Raw genomic sequence first — 22,537 nt, 5'->3', positions numbered from 1 at the left:
CACATCCGATTAACGCATCATCAACTTTTTTAAAACTGGCCAACGTTATATAAAGAATACAGGCAGTAAAATCTTCAAGTGAAAACAAACGATTTTTTATAATCATATCTTTATTTTGACGATTTAATTAAATATGGACTTACCATTAGTTATAATCATAAAATCTTAAATAAGTACAGTATTTCAATGTGATCTTTCGTACGTTCTATCATTTTGAATTCTTCAGTTGTTCATTGAAAATAATGTTTTTCTGTTTCAAACTTTCTCCTCACATATACCTTTCTTCGTAAAATCTCCATAGTCAAATACTTAACTATATAAATATCGCATCAATTTTACTTATGATTTCATTGTTTATAAATATTTTACAAAAAATCTTTTGTCTTTACATACCAGACGACTTATTTTGCATGCTTACAAAAACATGATTAAATTACAAATTTAGAAAGAAAAAAATCACAACGGGCAAACCAAAAATTGCAACTCAATTGAGGGTCTCAAAAATGTTCAGTAATTAATTAGGGAAGAACTTTAACCCAGTATTCACATGCTGGTATTCCCACGCATACACTCTTAAATGGGGGGCATTAAATAAACCAGCGATAATCCTCTTTATCATAAATTTGTTACAGATTTGGTTTTAATAGTATAATTTCTTCGTTTTTATTTATGTCTTCATGTTTCTATTCCATGAACTTCGATAAGTAACGACTACTTTGATTACGTTTAATTTATTGACCACCGACATACGGTAAAGAATACAAAGTTACAATTGAACAAATGTACAAAAAATAAATCTTACAATTATGGCCTATGAGCTGATCATTTTTATTGATATTTTCGTGCTTTTGTGTCTTCATCGATTGTTGAATCATCTAATGAAATGTCGTTTTAATTACGGATGATTTTATACACATGAGATGATGGAATGGCAATCTATTGGTATATAATCTATAATCGTGGATAATATTAACACTCTCGATTTTGGCGGTATTATGATTTCTCTTATGTAGTGAAACTCCGAAAAACAAGGACTAATTCCAATCAAAAGCGAATGTAAAACTTTTCAAAAGGCTGATTATTCACCTGATACATCAGCAAAATGATTAATCATGAGAAATATCCATCAATGCGCGTTGTCTATCTTTAAAATCACTTACATTGGCTAAAGTCTGGCTGTTTAGATAATCTCAAACTATGGCAAACTTTGAAAATCAAGAAACCTTCACAACAAATAAGAGAACCTAGTCGCTAACTCCTCCAAAGTTTTCGCCATGTGCGCAAAATTATATTTATATTTTTTAACCCTTTTCGTGAAGGCCGACCGCAGAAGAAGCCGATTTGCGGGACATATTCACGGAACACTTAGCAATGGCCCAGCGTTTTTGTATTGATTTTATTCATGACATGTTGAACACCCACTAAATATCTCTCTTTTTGCTACTGTTCCCCCAGCACATTTTTGATTAATTTTTTACTTTTATATTAGAAGCTGAATATTATTATAAAATAGAGTCAACAATGGAGTAGTAGTTATTCGAAAAACAAGGGACAATAAGGCGCATAGATTCAAGATGATAGTGAAAATTAATGTAGTCATTCAAAACTGTGCACGAGTACAGAAGTTTCTCGGTGTAGGTGTAAAAGTAGGAAATGATTTGCACTATTTTCATATTGCTTCATGCATCAACAACATGGATTACTTTGTACTTCGAAATGAATTTTGCTTGTATTATATTGCACTCTATGTTCTATTAATTTGAAATAATCTGTTCTGAGTTATTTGAGCTGACTTTCCATGCTTTATGGGAAATTTCATTTAGATGAGTAGTTAATGAAAGCTTAAGAAAAGTACATTCTTTTTTGCGATAATTTTATAAATCTGTCTGCCCGATACAGTCTTCATTACCGTAAAACTGCGTCAAGTATGAAAATATTGTATATTACTATTATTAGGCCTTTGAATGTCTAGAGAGAATTCCGTGCAAAATATCGAAGCAAACATATTTTCCTACTTTGATTTTCTATCCTTGTCTACGACATCAAGTGGATAAAATGATGGGTTCCATTCGGGACATACGGAAATTATATACTTGTACAATATGAATTTCGTTTTAAACAATTTGACACATCAATACATTTGAATAATTTTTATGTTCCAAACACAGATGAACAAAGCAAATAAAATAAATAAATCCCGAAAGCAATGAAAAAAGCAGTAAATACAACGACTTTCCTAAGAGTTATAATTATAAAAATGACGATGATAGAAGTTAGGGAAATTAGAACTAAATTTGAAATGGGACACATATAACGTCCTAGTGCTGTCATTTTGAATACAACATAGACGAACAATACATGTCTTACTATAGACAACATTCATGCCACATAAATTTCATCGTATTTTTTAGTTTTCATTAGAAACTAATACAATTAGTTTTTTTATTCCATTAATTGCTATGTTTTGCACATAAATAACTAGTTCTAGAATGATAGATTGTATAATAGAAACATATTTATATATTAGATATAAATATTAAAAATTAAAAAGTCAGTCCATTTTGGTTTCTTTGTGTTTTAGTACTTAAATAACAAAAACAGAAATCGCGCTAAATTATTTTTAAGTTAGACTATTTTTTTTGTTTCGAAGAAAATAGTCACATTTTTCGTAGTTAATATTTATTTATTCTAGCGTAGATTATTTCTTTTTGGCTGCTTTCTCGGCTTTCTTCTCTGCTTTGCGTATTGCCTTTTCGCGCTCCTTTCGGGTTCGCTCTTGATCTTTACGCTCCTTCTCGATGCCGGCTTTTAATTCTTTAATACGTCGCTTCAATCGGGACTTATCTTCACCCGTCACACCGAGAATTTTAAATTCTCTCGAATCGAGCTGCAGTAGCGCACCACCTTGGACACCATGCTCACGGAATTTCGGAATGTGCTGCTCTAGTGCATGGGCCATCAACCATTGACATACCTGAGGGTGAGGATTGTAGGATACATTAAATCTCTTATCATTACATTGTAGGGAAAGATATAAAATATGAAATTAATTATTTAATAGGAATTGATGTTTTAAGTAAACCCGAACACAATTAAATCAACAGTGATTGTTAGGAGGCACTACTAAAAATCCCTTTAAAAACTATGTTAGAATGACATGAGTCATGGTAATGATAATTAGCAAAGTCAATAATAATTTTTGAAATCCAGGCGTTTTTTAGTAAACTATTCAGGCGCCTTTCTAGAATGTGCACCGGATTATAAACACCAGTCGAAGATAATTGAATTAAGTGTGAATAAAAAGTTTCAGTCTATTCTTCATTTAAAACAATAATTTAAAAACTCGGAAACTCTACCGAACCCACTATTGACTTTTTAGTACCTTTTGAAGTTCATCAATACCCCAGTACCTTTTCTTCATTTTTCAGTACTTTTTTAGTTAAATGGGTACTTTTCAGTACTTTTTGAAAGAAACCGAAACGATGTTAATATTTGGCAATATCACATTTTGTGAATGACAAAATAATCCAAAACGCTGCCTGTTGTCATCTCGTGAAATTGTTCAAAATTTTAGTGAAATCGCAAGAAACAAAGTAGCAGTTTCGTTTAATACAATCCACTATGCCATAAAAGGTATAAAATAACTCACTAAGCTGGACATGAAGTGCGGAAACTGGCAGCTCGAAAACAACGTGACTTCATTCGTGATTCACACAAAAAAATCCGCGTAAAAGCGCCACGACATTGGAGGAAGATGTTAACATGTATTTGGTATAAAATGCCATCTTAGGCAGGTAATAACCGTTTGTCTTCCAGCAGGACAACAACCCTAAGTACACTTTCCTTTTCCACACGAAAATGGTTATTGTATTGGGTTGGAGAAAGAGAAATGTCGTATTTGTGATCGTAATTTGACGCTTTATTTAACATACTTAGAATTATCCGATTTAAGTCAAATATGCGCCGTTTTGTTCGCAAACTTGTTACCATTTACAAGGCAATTTCATTATCACCCCCTTATAAACCCCCCGTGCTTCGACCACGAACTTTTTCGCTTGAGGTTTTCGTACGTGATCCACTTTTCATCACCAGTCACCATCCGCTTCAAAAATGGGCCGAATTCATTCCGTTTCAGCAGTGCATCGCAGGCGTTGATTCGGTCCAAGAGATTTATCAGTTTGTACGACGATTAGCCTACCAGTACGGGGTATATCTTCGTCATCCACTACACCAGAACGAAATCGATCGAACCAACGCCGTGCTGTGCGAATCGTTACAGTATCGGGCCCATAAACTGCACAGATTTTTTCGGCCGCCATCGTTGCATTTTTACCTTTCAGGTAGTAAAAACGTAAAATATGACGAATTTTTTGCCCGGTGGACTCCATCTTTGCCGCGCTATAACTTGAGACTGAAACGTACGATCACAACACTGTCAAAGAAGCACTTGTAGCACAGATTGTTGTCTTCAAATCGCGATATAGAATAACCCGATGCGATAAGTACAACACAAAATATGTTTAAGTATCGCCATCTATTGACAAAATACGACATTTCTTTTTCCCTAACCCAATATAAGGTCCATGCTTATTTCTTCTCCCCAATCGATAAAGGTTAAGATCTGTATCATTTTTGTCATAAATGGCGCATAACCTCGAGAAATTACTTCCGAAAGGCATTGTAGGAAATTTCCAAACCGATGCATATTCTTTTCACAGCTTTCATTGAATACATAACATTAAAATTGGAATGGAAGTTCGAATTTCGTTGTAATTAGAATCTATTCACTTTTCTTAGTTGTGTCAATGCTTTTATTACACTTGCTTGTGTTCATTTTGCGTGTCTTCCTTGTGTGATCTTTATAACGTAGGAATAAATGTTTTGGTGTTTTTAGTGCATCGTCTGATACGTTTTTAGATGGGCGCTCTTCAACTTCTTCTCTTCTAGAACAACTTATCGCATTGGAGCTACAATACTGGTAATGTGATCGATATACGTGAACATGGCAAAAAATACATGCAAAAATCCTTTCCTTTTGCTTCAACCTCAGTACACTCATATGAAAGTACTATTTAGTATCCTTTTGCCACATTTTTGATACCTCATCTGGTTCAAATAACAAGTGAATGAAATTGACTAAAGAGATTAACTTTTTATTGAGAGACTTCAAATGAATATTGATTCATCCCTCATAGCGGCACCATTCCTTCCGCCAAGAGATAGAGTTCACAAACTGGTGTCATCATGGAAACTGATGATCGTGGCGCCGTCTAGATCTTATCGCCGCTTGCAATGATCGCCAAAACAATCTTCTTCATTGTGCCGATAACATAATCCCGCAGATAGCTAATAACATTGATCCGAGATGATTAAGTACTCAGTTCTCGGCAGAGATAGTGTCTGTTCCACTAAGGATTAGCGTTGCTAGAAAAACTCTACTCCTTGGAATGTGATAGTGCAATTTAACCTAACGTACTGGGATAAATTGCTCTGACGCTTAGTGTTGCCAATGTGAACGATGTCGTGGATGTGGTTATCCAATATACACTCAGAAATCTTCTTGGTCGGTCCGGTCGTGTTTTTTGCTAGTTAGGCGTTATTCTACCCTCCTCAATAGCCTGAAGCCAACCCGTTGATGGGCTGCGACGGAAATCAACGAAACGGGTCTCTCTTTGATTTTATTATTACTACAAACCTATCGATATGTAACAGGGACAGTACACCAACCTTGGCATACATGACCATACCATCGCAGATTTGTCTAATCTCAGAAAGAACATAGGAGCTTATTTTTTTCTGAAAAACTCGAAAGGCTCCTAGACGGAATCTTTTGGTGAGACCCTGAAGCTGATAGTCCGGCGCACTTCCACGCTAGCGAGAACAACTGTGAGTCAAAATCTCGCTTTGCAAGTATGCAGCCCAGTCGTGTGTGATTATCAAATCGGCAATCACCGAGGATAAAATCAACTGAGCTATAAATAGCTTCTCCATGCATAAACCTCCAGACAAAAGCTACGCTCTAGATGCGACAACATGCTCTAGATACGACAAGAAAAGATTGTACTGCGGGATTGACCGGGCTGAACTTCGTACCCATATATACCGCACTTCTGGAGACACGCGGACAGGCGCGGCTATGAGGAAGGCCGTTCAGTAAATCAACCTCACGCCTCTCGTGTTGCGTCCTGGACATCCACTTAAGGACTATTATGGAGCGGTCATCCTTTTAAAAATTTCAACACGTCTTAAAGGCAAATCAACAAAAACCGCTCTTCACGAGGTAATTAACACGGTTAAGCGGTTGTTACACTGCAGGCGGTAATTAATCGGTTAAGCGGTCTTTAGACTACAATGCAGAGGGACCATTCAGCAACGTTATTACTAAATCTATGCTATTAATAATCCAATCTGATCTGGAATATCGTTTCTTGACCAAGGACACCCCATGGAATTCTACGGATACTGAACAGGAACGTAGTGGAAGTGATGACATATGTTGACGATTTAGTGATATGTTTCGCTCCGTTATGAATGAAATTACGGAGAGCGCATTGGAAAAGGTGTGCTTGTGGGTTGCAACATGTGGTTTCGACGTGAATCCAACCAAAACTCCACTCCTTGTCTCCTAAATGGACAAATATTAGCGCTGTAGAAGGTAGGGTCTAGATACTTTTGCATGGAGAGTAAAAATAGAACTGCATGTATAACGTTCTACCCCTGCTAGAAGATCTTCGTAAGGAAATGGGGTTTCCGGCCGAGAATGGTTCTCTGGATTTGCACAGCTGTGCTTCGTCTCATCCTAACGTGCGGATCTATTGTGTAGCGGCCGGCGCTGGGCAAGAAATACAATAAAAGCAAAGTTAATAGGATCCAAAAAGTCGTGTGTGTAGATGAAATTTGGGTTCTACAACCCTGCCCGGCAGATGCCATTAATGTACTCCTACCGCCCCCTCCCCCCCACAACTCAGTCAAGTCGTATGGCAACGGTTTGTACGGAACACTAATCTACGCAAGATCATGCTCCAGACTCGGCGATGGCAGAGCTTTTATCCTTTGTAAATGTTACCATCTGGCTCTGAAGATATGGGTCGAATAAATCCCGCTCTCCTCGCCCTCCGCACGACAGTCATCGCCTTAAAAAGTTTGTGGCATTGAAGCGGTTCACCACATCGCTAATTGTAAAAGGTAGAATAATCCTGGAAAACATTAAAGAACACTCAAAAGTTTGATCAACAAGCAGGAGACTGATTTCTGCTTTGGATTTGCCTGTACCGATCACATTCGGGGTCATTGTGAAGTAATGTGCGAAGTTGAGGTTCCCTGATTAGCATAGATTTTGAGAAGCCTTCGACAGCACCGGACAGGAAGTGATCTAAACTGGTCTTCACACCTGGGTTGTTAACGTATGATGGACGAAATGTCATGTATTGAATCGAAGTAAGATGTAAGACGAATTTGATGTCCAAAGTGAAGTCCACAGAGTTACATTTCACCGATACTTTTTCTTTTCGTGATCGGTGACGTTCTTCACGGTACCTTGGCTAGAGGACGTGGAAGAATTCAATGAACAATATTATTCCTCCTCAAACACCTTGATTACCCTGATGACATGTACTTATTTTCTCGCCGGGTTTTTGGATTTTGAGGAGGCAAGCAAAGTTGGACTGAAGATAAATACGAACACAGAAAAGATTCTCAATCTACCGCGAGCCTCACGGAGCCCACGACGACGAGCGCGGTGAATGTCGCTCCCTCTGGCATGTGCGCGTTTAACTGTCAAAACGGAATTTTGAAGAGGTAATTATTTAGCAAATACTTTATTTAATAGTATGCAACGTGATTTAATGGAATATTCTCTTTGTTCCTCAATTGATTTGACATTTCGTCTCAATGTTTTAAAGTCACAACGCGAAGGGGATCGAAAACTGACATAACAATCAATGATGTTGGATTAAAAACTGACTCGGAATAAAAGGTGAAATGATGAGGAAATTGACTAATTGCTCTCCAAAGGATCGTCAAATTCTCCGCAGAACATGACTTATCCAATTGAAAAATTATCAATCCATTTTGAAGGCCAAATTTTTAAAATTTCATTCTAAATTCAGAATCCTTCAAGGTCCGACTTTGACTATCAAGTTCAAAATGTTCAAACACGATGTTAAAAATTCTTATTGATTTTTCTCTCCTGTAATGAAAATTGCAATTCCATTTGCTTAAAGTTTGAATTTTACCAATAGTAAAATAATGCCAGAAACTTATAATAACTGTATAACGACGATTTCAATCAGATCAGCTTACCATTGATTATATAACATAGTTGTTTTTTCCACCTACTAAGTACCTAGGAACTTGCTGATCGTCGATTTCATCTAGCAAATCCAAGGTTCCTAAAGCTATATCTCTTTACAGAATATTGCAATGCTGCAATTCAGGTTCTTTGCTTTGAAATTGAATTCACGTTTCAGGGGAAATAGAACTCTGCAGTGAAGTTAGCATTGAAAAACTTCGTCGTAACTTCAGATAAACTTTTAAATCATGGATAAGTTCTGAGAGCCCATTCATGTAAAAGGTATTACATACCACACGTTCCCACAAATAATAATAATAATAATAATCGTTGGCACAACAATCCATATTGGATCAGGGCCTTGAAGTGTGTTAGAGCACTTCATTCAAGACCGTAACGGTACACTACAGAGCACTGTAGGAGGCAATGTGGTCAGCATTACGCTCGCCCGAGATTATTACCCCGATTTGAGTCAGGTACTCATTCACAGCTGAGTCGACTGGTATCCGACGTCAAATCACGATACAAATCCCACTGCCGCCAGCGAGATTTGAACCGCGACCTTCCGTACGACAGCCTTATGCTCTAACCACTCAGCTATCCGGACACATCCCACATCCCACAAATATTCACGACAAATGATTAAACCGTGTGCTAGTAAATTAAGTATGACAGACAGATAACATTGAATGGGTTTTGTTGAAGTGTTGTTCTGTATAAAACCGTAAAAATGAACAAGCATAATGTATAGCAGCTAACTTACCTGCTCTTTTGACCATTCATGTACTGGGCCATTTTTCCAGTAATGTGGAGAACGCTTATCACTTGAAAAGCTTGTACTCGAACCAGATAAATCAAGGCCGCGACTTGGCGAATATCCTGGGGATGTCGAACCGGACGATGAAACACTAGAAGGGGACGGTGGACCTTGCTGCTGTTGTTGTTGCCATGGAACTGTTCCCGGCGGAGAAAGGGATTGAGGAACAACGTTTTTAACTACGTTGGGTGATTCAACGTTAAAAGTCACAATTAATGAATACGAGCTTTTAATGAAAATTATTTACCTTTTGGTTGAGCTTCATTCACAGCTTGGCGAATTTCGACAACCAAATTTTGTGTCATTATCGCTGCGGGATTTGGAGTTTTATTGATCTCTGAATAATCGTCGCTGGAGTCCCGAGATGATCCATCACCGAGCCGCCTAGGAAGTAAAAGAGTGTTGAACCTCTGCTCTTGGAATTCGCTTATAAACTTAAAGTAATATTTAAATTGCCGTAAATCATTATTTAACGATAATAATCTGGAGAATCTGCCCTTTTTAGAAGCAGATTGAATAAAGTCCGACCAATTGTATTATTATAACCCTAACTTTTTGATTTACGATATTAGTGAAAATCCTTCTCATCATTATCAGGGCCCCGAGAAGAAATGATTTCTTTCCATAAAATGAAGGAAGATATACGTAATAAAATTTTTTATTTATTGTGAGATTTTTCAAATTTCGTCAACAGTTTCATAAAGTTTCAAACGTTTCTACGCAACTAAAAAATGTTTGAATCGAAATGTACGTCGTCAAAGCGACATGAATCGAAATGAGAAACGTCGAAATATACTTAAAACAATTTACCTTTCTCTATCAGCTAAAACTTGATTTAGCTGATCAGTGAACGAGTTTGGTGGAATTTTTTGTCCTCGCCTCCTATTTGGATACATCCAGTTCTCCAACGACTGTTCATTCTCCGAAAGCTTATCGTTTGACCCTAAAATACTGTCGTATGAACTATTCACATCCTTGCCAAAAGAGCTGGTGCTATCCGTGCTAGTATTCTTATAAATATTTGGAATTGTCGTGTGAGTTTTATAACTGTCACGATCTTTGTGCACTTGCGCGTAAAGCGGTGTTGCAGTCTGGTTGATTTGGCTTCTGAGAAGTTGATTCTGTTGCAGATAACCATCGCTCATGTGATGATGATGGCCGTTGGTTTGATGATTTTCCACATTTGAAACCGATGTGGATTCGGTACCGATATCATCTTCGCTATCTAATCCACAATCGGAACTACTATTGCTTAGACTCTTCTTGCCTGTTGGTAATTGTCGATTTGCCAAACCACCGCGCGAGGCTGCAAAATGAAAGAATGATATTTTCTATATATATCGGGTCCTAATTCAGCATATAATACAAAAACATCTGTTTCCAAATAAATAACAATTTTCACATAACAAAAGTGTGATCAACAATGTAAACAGGAAAAGATCTAACGAAATGATTTTAGGCACTAGTTTACCTGAAATTGAAACTAAATAGAAAGAACAGAATTGGATCTTGCTGTTGTATTTTGTTTTACATTAGAAATTTTCTTGAAGCACTCACTATTCCCTCTGTTTTGAAGCTGAGAAAGGAAGAAGAAAAATGAAAGGAACAATATAAACAATAATATTTTATGATCTTCTGAATCCAAGAACGGTTAACCAACGACTATTCAAGCACTTAGTTTCCATCCATTTTGTTTAGCATTACAACATCGAAAGCATAACTGGGAGTTATGTTAGTGTAGATCATTTTGTAAACAGGACTCAATATTTTTCAGTATGAATAGAACAGAACGAACGAGAAATTTGCAATCGGGAGAAAATATATATTATGCATTGAAATCGTAACCACTAATATTATAAAAACAATTGCAAGTGAATGCCATACAGCCGATAACTTTAAAATATTCAAAACACGCCGCAGCGTAGAAATGTGAGTCAGCTAAAAATTCAAAATGATGTGCAATAGAAAGTAATGTACTAAATGAAGCTAGAAGAATGCATTGACATGAGGCGTAATTACAGGATAGTTAACTAAAATAAAGAGTGGTCATCTTAATTAGAGCTGTAGTGCTTTTAATCCGATATTCTCAATACGCTCCGAAAGAACATAATATCAGGAATTCCACGATTAGAACAGTACTATCAGCAAAAGAGCTCAATTCATTCAATTCAGATTGTCTAAAATCAAATCACTCGAATTGAGCTTCGCTTCAACTAGCATACCTATATTGAAGTTGAAGTTGAACTAACATACCTATATTGAAGTTTGCCATCTGACAAAATATGATCGAGTCCTTGTTACAAAAGATCTTCTCCAGACTCCCGTAATGCCAATAGTGGAAGGAAACCACTGTTGGCATTACGGGAAGGATATATTCCCCAACCAAATTTACAATCTACATGCACTCAATAACGTGTGACAGATGAACGCTAACTCGCAAAAATGAGACGAAGATGTTGTGTTAGATCAGTGCGATCGATATTGTGTTGCACTCATTGTGAAGAAATTGCGAGATACGCGCCTTCGATGGTATGGTCATATAATCTGCACTGACGAGAACTCACTAGCTAAGATTAGCCTGAACATCTAATTGATTGGAAACAATCCAAAGGCTAATCGGAACTGGAACAACTTGAAATGCTAGATAGTGATTGCACTCGGATAAAACCTATGACCGAGAAAAGCGGCGACCATGATCTAGACAAAATATGAAAATGTCCGAATGGCTCAGTGGTTAGAACGCTAGGCTGTCGTGGCGGAAGGTCGCGATTCAAATCTCACTAGTAGCAGAGAAATTTGTATCATGACTGGCTGTCGGATACCAGTCGACTCAGCTGTGAATGAATAACTGAGTTAAACAAGAGTAATAATCACGGGCGGACTCGGACTCAGAACTCCATCAATGTTATCAATGATTGCTTAGCTTCGCCCGAAATATTTTGTTACATTTTATTCAAATGTAAGGCGCCAGACTTTTCCAAAGGCAAAATATCAATATTTCGAACTGCTGTGACTGCTAGATGCAACTAAATACCTGGGAGAACTGATCGATGCCAAGTTAATCTCAAAGAGGCACTTCGAATATGCGCAAGAAAACACAACAAAGGCTAGTTTATCTCTAGTAAGGATGATGCCTAATATCAGAGGCCTAAAATATAATTGCCGGTTACTTATCGCAGGAGTGGTGAAATCCATCCTGCTTTACGAGGCTCCTCTCTGGTCGGAAGTACTGAATAACACCGTGAACTGGAGAATTGTAAGTTAGGAATACCCACCAACCGTGCTGCGATTGCGCATCCCATATAGGACAGCATCGAATGAGAGACGACGCATAATCGTGGGTATGATTCGAAACATTGTTTTTACAAAGCGAGGGCGCATTGGTCTGGCATAACAGTAAACTTCCGGAAAGTCACTAGGAAGGAGCTATACAGAACATGTAGAGGAACGGTGGAATAATTTACGAAAGGGCCGTTGGACCTATACACGGATCCCGCTTACTGAACGATGAGTCGAGCGAACACAGAGAATTGGATTACTATCTGATACAGCCCCTTACGAGACACACAGGTTATGCATCGCTTCATATTGGACGAGCCTCCCAGGGCTCCTGAGCGCTACACCCGAAGACCAGGAGCATGCTATATTCCATTGTCCCAGATTCATAGATGAAAGAGATAGATTGAGTGGCGCCCCCAACGCCCATAATCTAGTGGACGAAATGATCAATGAACAACAACAAGAAAAGCCGCAGGAACTGAATCGAGCCCGGAAAGCGACACGGACGCGAGACCAGAGTACTCCCCTCGAAGTAATATTTTATAGTGGTCCCGCGGGTTTTCCAAGGAAACTACCTACTATTCAATAAATCTTTGTAGGAGCAACTCTAAATCTAATATCAGATTTAAGGGGGTCATCCCGTGTGTCGGATCCGTGGAATCGAATTTTTTTTTGACATCAATTGTATCTAGATATAGTGTAGAATATATGGGCAAAGTAATTTTTTGATACTCGGAATCGTGCGAAAATTATAGTGTTAAACACGTGATAAGTCACATGCCAGATTTATGTCGATCGCCATAATAAAGCTCGTATTTATCGGTTTGAATGACTTCGCAAAAAGGACAAGAATTGAAGCCAAGGATGTACATGTGTTTCTTCAAGAAACCGAAGGTTTATGGACTAGGTATAGCAGATTAATGGTCAGTTAAGGTTTTATGGCTAAAAATGGCATTCTACCTTTTAAATGCGTTTTTCTCGAAACTGCTTGTTGAAAATCGGCTGCCACCATAGCCCAAAATCTATCCAACCAAATTCTTTGAAATTTTCAGGTCTTATTCAGAACATATTTCTACGATCCGCAAACTAGGATTATTGCGATTCATTCAGTAGTTTTTTTTTATTCAGTGAAGAAGTCGTAAAAAAAACACCAAAATCCACAAAAAAAAGTTTAACAAGGTACTAAGCATTTGGCTTTCAATAATTTTTAATAATCCTAGTTCGCAGACTGTAGTCAAGTCTGTACATTAAAATGCCGTTTACTTTTATTTCTGTAAGATAATCCCAGCGCCCTCTAGTGTAGCAGCAGAAAAACACCTTTTTTTGGAGATGGCTGTATAAATTGCTCTGTATTTCAATAACGAACTATGATATCCGGCCGAAAAAATTACTACCCATGCTCAAACCATTAGTAAATCTATGGTGAAAAATTCGCATTTGTATCTTTATCCAGTTCTTCACAAACATTTCTAAAGAAAGCCAAAAAACGGCCTTCACACGGGATAATCCCCCTAATATAAACTTGTCGGTGCAACACTCCAGTCCCTCTTTGAAGCTAGTTCCAAATAAACCACAATGAAACTCCATTTAAATTAAACATGTTTTCTATGTACAGTTTTGTGCAATGCAGATGGAACTCTTGAAAATGGCATTATCTAAATTTCTAAATTTGGATTCTGACATCTTGTTCAGGTGTATGATGAGAAAAAGCATAGCCGGTGATAGCCTTATAGACTCATGGAACTTTTTTCACCTCATCTCGCGGTCACTTGTTTCAAGTGATTGGCAACATAGACCAAAAATATCTAACCATAAAGTGACCAACAGTGTGTGTTTTAAATGTAAGTAATGAAAACTCACGGAGAAATGCAGCAGAAAAAAAAAATCGATAGGCGCAATATTTTGAGGAGCTATTCAGTTCCAAAGCCCAATCTTCAATTATTATCGAAGGAATAGAGCTCATACAGGCACTTACTTCATCACCAATACTCGAAGAAGTAAAGTAAGCGCTAAAAATGCGAAACTACAAAGCCCCGGGTGTTGATGGAACACCTGCGGAGTTATTATTGATAAGAAGTGTAGGGATGATGACCAGGTATCATGCGTTCATCAGCTAATTATGCGGCAAGAATTGCGCAAAAGTATCATTTGCCTTTTCTATGAACGAGATGACAAATTCTGATGCGAGAACTATAAAGGGATTCATTGTTGTGTACATATTGCAAAATATTGTCAAAAATAATCGAAAGAAGGATCAAATCCTTTTCAAAACAATATTATTGGCGAATACTAGGGAGGATTTCAAGGCAAAAGTTAACGACTGATCAACTATTCTCAGTGAAGCAGACAATTGAGAAGTGTTGGAATATAGCGTTGGTGTCTATCAAATTATTGACTCTGAAAGGGCATACGACAGTATCGTCCGATCGGTACTGTTCACAATATTGTCTGAATTTAAAATTACAACGAAGCTGATTAGGCTCGTCAGAATGATAATAAGTCAGTCCAGAGCTGGAGTAAAGATACAAAACCAACGGACGATGGGCTGGCCTTAACATTATTCAATATTGCTATAAAACCCAAAAGATACCAGTGGATCTAAATGGTAAGCTACTGTATAAATAGTGGGTTAAGCGAATGACATAAAATATTCTGGCACGATCGAAAGAGAGCGCAAAGGAGACTTTGATGAAGTTTGACGAAGTAGCGGAAGAAGTTGGCCTCAAATTATAATAACAACCAGAAGACAAAACGCCAATCAGACAAAATGCGACACTAACTAATTACAACTTCGAACACGTCGACAGTTTTGTGTACTTAGGCACAATTCTCATAAAGGACAACAACGAAATAGAAGAAGTAAACAAGCGGATCATGTTCACCAACAAAACGGTTTACCTGGTACTGCCAATTCTAAAAAATTAAATTGTGCAACAGTGAGTTGTACCTATTATACACCATCCATGTTAAGATTCAACAGCTTCAGTGAGCAGGCCATGTAGAGCGCGTGGAAGTCAGAAGAACTTCCAAACGCCTATTCAAGGGTAAGGTGAAAAGTAAACGACCACTAGGAAAACCCCAGAACAGCTGGACTCAGTGGACATCGCAAGTTATACGCTGGTCGGTTTCCGAAATTGGAGGACACGGTCGTTCGACCGAGTAGAATGAAGACGAAAAAATCAGGAGGCCAAGGATCGATATCGAACTGTAGCGCCATAAAAGAAGAATGAAAGCGCTGGTGATCACAGGCCTCAATATCATAGGGTGCAGTAGAATTGAGTGAGTGGCAAATAAAGAGGATTCTAGGTCTAATAACATGTCGCAAATGAAGAGACAATTGTAAGCTTTTAGGACCGTCCTAATAAGTTATTAATAGATCTTCAGTTCATGGTGACTGTGAACCTCACTTGCACATCACCCAGAATCAGTGATAATTCCACTTTCAATAGAGCAAACTTAAAAGCGCACATTAATACCAGTTTTCAAACCTCGCGAACTGAGCATATTAACAACTGGAATGCCACCCCGGTATAGTTTGGGAGGTTTCGTTCAGTTAACGTTTTTTAAAATCATTAGGAGAATATGTCGCAAGGAATAAAGGGGCGGAGTCTAAAGCTTAGCAACCTTATCTTGATTAAATTTGTCTTTGAAAAATTCTTTTTCCTTCGGTATAAGTTTAGATTTTTGAATTCAGCTGGTTGAAACTTTGCAATTTCACAATACAGAACAGAGTAAACAGTAAAAGGGCCAATGCCAAAAGCCGACTCTAGTCCCACCATTACGGAGCCAGACGCTATTCCAGTCAGCCTACCAACCAATGCTTTATGCTTTTGTTTGAGTGCCCTGACACCTATATCACGATTGATTTGTTCAGTCGATTCGATTTAAGCGGCATTCACTGATGATAAAGGCGATTAACAGTCAGAACAATAAATAGACCATCACGTCTAGAAATATAAAACTGAAAGTTTTCCCGACTCGAAAGTAAGTTCGGAATATATAATTCTGTAGTTGGAGAAGTAAAATGAATTTTTACACAGGATTTAAACCTATTTGGAAATAGCGACTTTTTGTATGTTCGTTCACTTTTTGCAATATTTTAATATGTCTTCGTTGCGTAAGGTTGACCTTTCATTGAGAATTTAATAGTATTTTTATATATGCAACCTATTTCACAAACAAATATATTTGAATAGACATTACCTTATGTGTGTAGGTCAAATTGACTAATTTCTGCAGGATAGCGGCAGCTATCTAATGCATATGATGTCCTGACAGACAATTAACTTAAGCGTCTGATACTTCACTAGGCGAGTATAATCCGCAAAGTCATCACGTTAAAAAAATGTCACAGCAATTTCTTGTCTATCATTGCGCTCGCAAATAATATCAAGGAATAAGACCCCCAATACAATATAATAAACTTAAACAAATGAACCTAACTATCAGCCACTCCTGTAGTTATGCCTCTTATAACAGCAATAGATTTGATAAGCTCTATCAATTTTACTTAAACTAATATATGACACTCACCTAAATCTATTTTGGTTTTTGTAGCTGAATTATCTAGTAGTTCATGTTGTGGCACAGCCGTATCTAATTCATCTTTAATAGGCATTTTTCTTTCAACGGTAGCTGTCTTATCACCATCTCCTTCACCGTCTGGCGATAGATCTGAAATCTCAGTATCCGAGAGTTCAGTTTCTAATTTCTGAAACAATGGCTTGGGCGGTTGACGTCTCGTCATTTGCGGTGTAAGTTTCAAGCTGGTACTATCATACGGTAATATAACTGGAAATCCAGCTTTTCTTTGGGTTTCTTGTAATTCTTGTTCTAAATTTATAACACGATCTTTCAACTTTTTCACCAGCGCATTGTATTCAGTGTCCTTCTCCTGAACTAATTGTAAATAAAACTCCTCACGATGTACCATGTCAACTTCACGTTGTTGGAATTCACGGACGAGGCGCTTCGCTTTGTTGTATTTCTTCTCTAAAGCCATGTATTGAGCTTGGGACTGTTGCAGCATATTTTGATAGTTCGAAGCTTCCTTTTTAATGTTAGCCAATTCGCGCTCTGTTTGCCGCAGTCGTTCATTTAATAGTTCATTTTCGTTTCCTGTTGTTTCAAGCTTTACGAGCTTTATGAAAATAAGATAAAAGTTAGTCAGTAAAAGATAATATATAGTGAGCAATAAACACAACCATGCGAAAAACCCCAACGAACATGTTTCCATATCAAGCAGAAAGTGCACATAAAGATAAAAGAACAAAATCAACGAAAATAAACAAAACATCAAAGCCAACCCACCTTATTTTTAAGGTCAGCTATTTCGCCTTCATTCAATAATATTTTCTTTTCACTCTGCAATAGCATAACAGAACAAAAAAGGCAATAAAAGTATAAATAAACAAAAAACTGTGAGGGTGTATCAAATTTGAATGCTGGTGAAAAGCATATAGTGAATTTTGTGCCAACTAGACAGTGGTGGGCCAAAAGTTATCATGCCAATTGTAATGTGTGTAGACTTGGAAGAAAGGTGATGTATGGACAAAAAATGGTAAATCCACTTTGAATTATTTAAAAATTTCATCTAAAAATATTTATATAATCTAAAAGGGAAATTTTAAAATTTTCTAGATTCCATAACTAGTTTAACTCTAAAACACACGAAATTTAAAAAAATGTATATTCAAGATTAGAAAAATAAAATTAGAATTACAATGATAAATCATCACGGAAGACTAACTCTTTAAAATAAGAAAATTATCGGACACGGAACAAACAATGGACTGTAACAGCAAAACATTACATTTGAAACATTCAACAGTGGTTCAGACATGCACAAAACGCTACATTATAGTGAAACCATTTTGATGGAACTATAATTTACCGCTTTATGCTGTTGCATGAAATTTAGACAGAAATGAATATTACAATTACGATCATTTGATATACGAATAAATCATATAAAGTTTACCTCTTGTAGAAGTCTCTTCAAAGACTCTACTTCTTGTGAGTGTTTTGCCTCCACCTCCATTGGATTCTCGACAACAATTGGGCTGGTAGGACCTTCGGATACGCTAGAATTGGCAGAGGCCGGTTGTGTTGAATCCTCGGAATAATCGAGAGTTCGTCGTAAGTATTCTTCTTGTTGTCTAGATTTAGATTGAGAAAGTGAGAATAATAGAAATTGAAGAAGTGAAGGACGTAAGCCACCTTTTTAGTCGTTCTTCCTTCTCCTTGTCCGCTTGTAAGCTTAAACGTATAAGCTGCGCTACTTCTGAGTTTTCTGGATCCCTTTCTCGCCCAATTTGGAATTTCACAAGACCAGAAGTGTTTCGTAAAACCGAAGCGGCGTAAGCTTGTGTTACACCTACTAAACTTTTACCATCTACTTCGATAATTTGATCGTTCACCTGAAAAGTAGGGAAAATTTTGAGTTCTGATTATAGTTCGAAAGATATAATAAATTTGTATTTATGAGTACATTACGTAAAAAGTTTTCCACAAAGCCCAACATAAAAGTAAATTATAAATTTCCGCTGATATTGTGGTTTAATTGGAACGGTGTAAACGTTTTAAGGAAAAGCTGTGAGATGATGGAAGGAAATACTTCCCCATTGGTGTGAATGGTTTCTATGTGAGACTGTCTTAATATATCTATGATTGCGAATGTTCATCGATTATGAAACAGTTATTTTTTTCCTAAAAGAATCTATGCTGAGTGCTTCGAGTTTATGTATATAGAAATTGTTGTTATGTTGTTATTTCCTTTCGATGTATTGTAACTTATTAATTTTGATTAATTTGCATAGGTGGTGGTGGTGGTTGGTTGGACAGTTCCCTCTTGTACCGAATTCTTCAGTTTACCCCTCTGTCCAGAATTTTGGGGAGTTCGTATGATCGCCCATAGGAGAGGAGAGTTTTGTATTTCATTACATTTGATCTACACAAGGCGCATTTGAGGCTTATCTTCATGGTAATACCATAATTTTTAAATAACTTTATTCAGAAAACTACCCGAGTTGGCTTTTGTCTTCCACGAGAGCAGAGTTGCACCTCTGTGAAATATATTGACCTTATAAGCTCGCTCGTACCTATGCAGATACATCCAAACAAAACAGTCAGAACAGAAGAAAACAATACATGATCTCATGATACATAACAGTGCACTGCAGCTCACATAATTGAAAATTTTTTAAATATGGTAAAGCCACTATATGTGATAAAGAGAAATTCGAACCCGATTTCTATTTAATTGTTCATTTTGATGAATATGATTTGAACTCGAGGAATGGCACATAATGCAGTTCACTTCAGCATGTATTTTCATTCATCATCATCAAGGGCGCAACTACCGCTGTCCGGTATAGGTCTGCCTTAGTCAAGAACTCCAAATGTCCCAGTTTTACGTGGAGGCTCATCAATTCGACATTCCTAACAGCTATCTGGCGTCCTGACCTAAGCCACTGTTTCATCTGAGGCAGGGTTTGCCACGTCTTATTTTTCTATCACAGACACAAACTTTACGAATGCAATCAAGCAATCAATCGCCGGATTTTATATACGACCACAAGATAATCGTGTTATCGCTCATAAATTACATGGTTATCAGCTACGGAGTCATCTATCCTCGTGAAGGGGCCCGAAATTCTTCGGAGGATTCTTGTCTCGAACGTGGCTAAGATTTTGCAGTTTTTCTCGCTAATATACTGGCAAGACAATCTTACAATCTGTGTTGAAACGTCTTGAGCGGAACAGTTTCAGTAACCTGAAAGAGACTCTGTTGGCTGCTAACAAACATGCGGATTATTTTTTCCAAGGCCAAATTAAAAAGGATGATGAAGGGTCTCGAAAGTGATCCTGGTGATCCCCTCCACGTCATCTCATATTTTTTTATTATTTTATTAGTTTTGTTGAGATACTGAATTCTCTCATGGCCAGGAAGAGTTTTATCCTGGCTATGCTGGCATAGAGGACCTTGAAGTTGATGAAAAAATGGTGCAACTGATGGCCATATTTCAAATTTTATCCGCTGTTGATTTGCCTCGCGTAGGGTTTCTTTGGTATGTGCCGATGAAATTCTGGACGTATGGGGCTATTCGACCTAGCAAGATAGCGGATGATATCTGTTTCTTGCTACAGAGAGTGATATGCTCTTTCTTAGGTATAGGACAGATAATGATAACATCAGTCCCGTTTTGGTTGGGTTTATGCCGAATCCGCATCTTGTAGTCCACAGGCACACCTTTTCCAACGCTCTTTCCATGATGTCACTAATAATAGAGGAAAACATTCTTGACACTAATATCACCAAGTCGTCGGCTTACACCACCACCTTTACCCCGCTCCTGTCTGATATTCACAAAATTTATTCATCACTATTAACTAGAGCACCGGAGAGATGGCGCCATCATGGGGCGTGCTCTGTTCACAGCTCTGGTCAAGTAGCTGCCTCCCAGATTCGACTGGATTATCCTGATTCTTAGCATGGATATTATCCAATGCGTAAGATACCCTTCAATCCGATAAGGGTTGAGGCTTCCTTGATGGCGTTGGTACTAACATTGTTGAATGCTACCCCTATATCCAAGAAGACAGCTAGAGCATACTGCTTCTATTGCGGTGGCCGATCAACCATGCCAATTACCTCGTAGAGAGCGGTTTCTGTGGATTTTCCTTTAAGGCAGGCATGTTGGGACTTAGAGAAAGGCGTTCTCTCCATAATACTGCTTAAGTGGATGTCTAGGACGCGCTCTAGGGTCTTCAACACGAAAGAGTTGAGGCTTAAAGGTCGAAAGTCCTTCGCGGACTCATGGCCGCGACTACCCGCATTCACTATAAAAACCACTCATGCGCTTCTTCAAAACTGTGGTATGTATCCCAAAGAGATGCAGCTCCGGTCAATCTCGACAAGCCACGGCAAAACCCTTTCAAGCTGCTTCTGTAGCATGATTGTATGCGTTCTGGACCCGAAGATTTATATGCGGAGTGGCTATTTATAGTTCAACCGACCTTATCCTCGGCAATTAGTCCAAGAAAGGCACTAACTCGCAGTCCTCCTCGGTAGTGGGAAAGTGCGGCTGAATCAGAAGCTCCAAGGTTTCACCAGAAGATTCCGTCCAGGAGCCTTCCAACTTTTTTAAAAAAGAATGGGCTCCTATGTCCCTTGACCAATAAGATTGGCCTTGCGGATTCGCTGGTGCTTTCAATGTTCTGAAATTAGTCCAATCAGGACCACTTCTTGGCAGTTTTGATGACCGACTTGTATTTTTCACGCAGTCTGATGACCATTCACTTCGTTGGCAAATTCTCTTCCCAAATCATGTGTAATTAATTACATGTTCTATTAGTCTATGCAAAGCACAACTGTTCATAGTGGAGTAATTATAAATGGCCTTAGCCCATAATAAAAATAAACGGTGCAATTGTTTCACGCACCAGCACAACCTGGATGAAATGGCGTTCCACAAATGGGGTCTTTTCTGATCGACGCACTAAGAAAAACCTCAAATTCATAATCAACTGGAATTTCGTTTGCTCTGTGATTTCAAGTGTTGGCTGGCTGCCAAAAGCAATTAACGGTGACCTTCGGCAATGTAGGCGAAGATGTTACGTTGGATCGTTGACATAACAAGCTATGATCACGTCTGAAATGAGGACATCCACGATTCTCGATATTGCCTATAGCGGGCTAAGTACAAAAAAAGACGAAAGTAAACTTCCCTGATGTAACCAAAGATTGAATTCAGGGCATGAAATCGAGAGGCCGACGCTGATTCAAATCGGATATCGAAAAATACAATTAACATCCTTCTGCGGAAGGACGAGACACAAAGGGAAATCTACGCACTTTTGAAGATTTTTGGTATGTTTGGCTTAAATAACCCATGCACCGACGATACTAATGACATGTTAAAAAACAGTACATGTCGTTTATAGGGAGCAAGAATGGAAACAAACAGATTTTGGAATATTTTTGGAATTACTAATTTTGAAGATATCGATACTAGGGATATCAACAATTTCGACTGGTAATTTACCAAAATTACAGAAAACAGTTGTCATTAAAACTGCAAAAGTTTCATTTTGTAGCTTTCAAAAACCATTCCATATTTAAGTATTAAATACAATATATTTTAAGTTGA

The 22,537-nt window shown here is 37.8% G+C and overlaps 1 protein-coding gene across 8 annotated transcripts in view; it reads right to left on the bottom strand.

The window, feature by feature from the left end:
* Positions 1–92: 92 nt before the first annotated feature.
* Positions 93–22,537, bottom strand: part of LOC119647725 — a 253,956-nt gene continuing 231,511 nt past the window's right edge. For 6 of the 8 annotated variants that reach the window (XM_038048819.1, XM_038048823.1, XM_038048827.1 and 3 more), the window contains 8 exons: positions 18,606–18,805; positions 18,367–18,544; positions 17,697–17,750; positions 16,920–17,526; positions 9,918–10,413; positions 9,355–9,491; positions 9,054–9,286; positions 93–2,974 (listed from right to left, as the gene is read on the bottom strand). In XM_038048819.1, the coding sequence (XP_037904747.1) occupies positions 2,699–2,974; positions 9,054–9,286; positions 9,355–9,491; positions 9,918–10,413; positions 16,920–17,526; positions 17,697–17,750; positions 18,367–18,544; positions 18,606–18,805 (2,181 nt within the window). In that variant the 3' untranslated portion in view covers positions 93–2,698. Of the gene's footprint in view, positions 2,975–9,053; positions 9,287–9,354; positions 9,492–9,917; positions 10,414–16,919; positions 17,527–17,696; positions 17,751–18,279; positions 18,289–18,366; positions 18,545–18,605; positions 18,806–22,537 lie in introns of all 8 variants that reach the window. The other 2 variants (XM_038048824.1, XM_038048826.1) reach the window with 2 other exon arrangements.

The sequence above is a fragment of the Hermetia illucens genome, chromosome 2, assembly GCF_905115235.1.
Source record: "Hermetia illucens chromosome 2, iHerIll2.2.curated.20191125, whole genome shotgun sequence".
NCBI lineage: Eukaryota > Metazoa > Arthropoda > Insecta > Diptera > Stratiomyidae > Hermetia > Hermetia illucens.
This window is presented reverse-complemented; position numbering and strand designations above follow the sequence as displayed.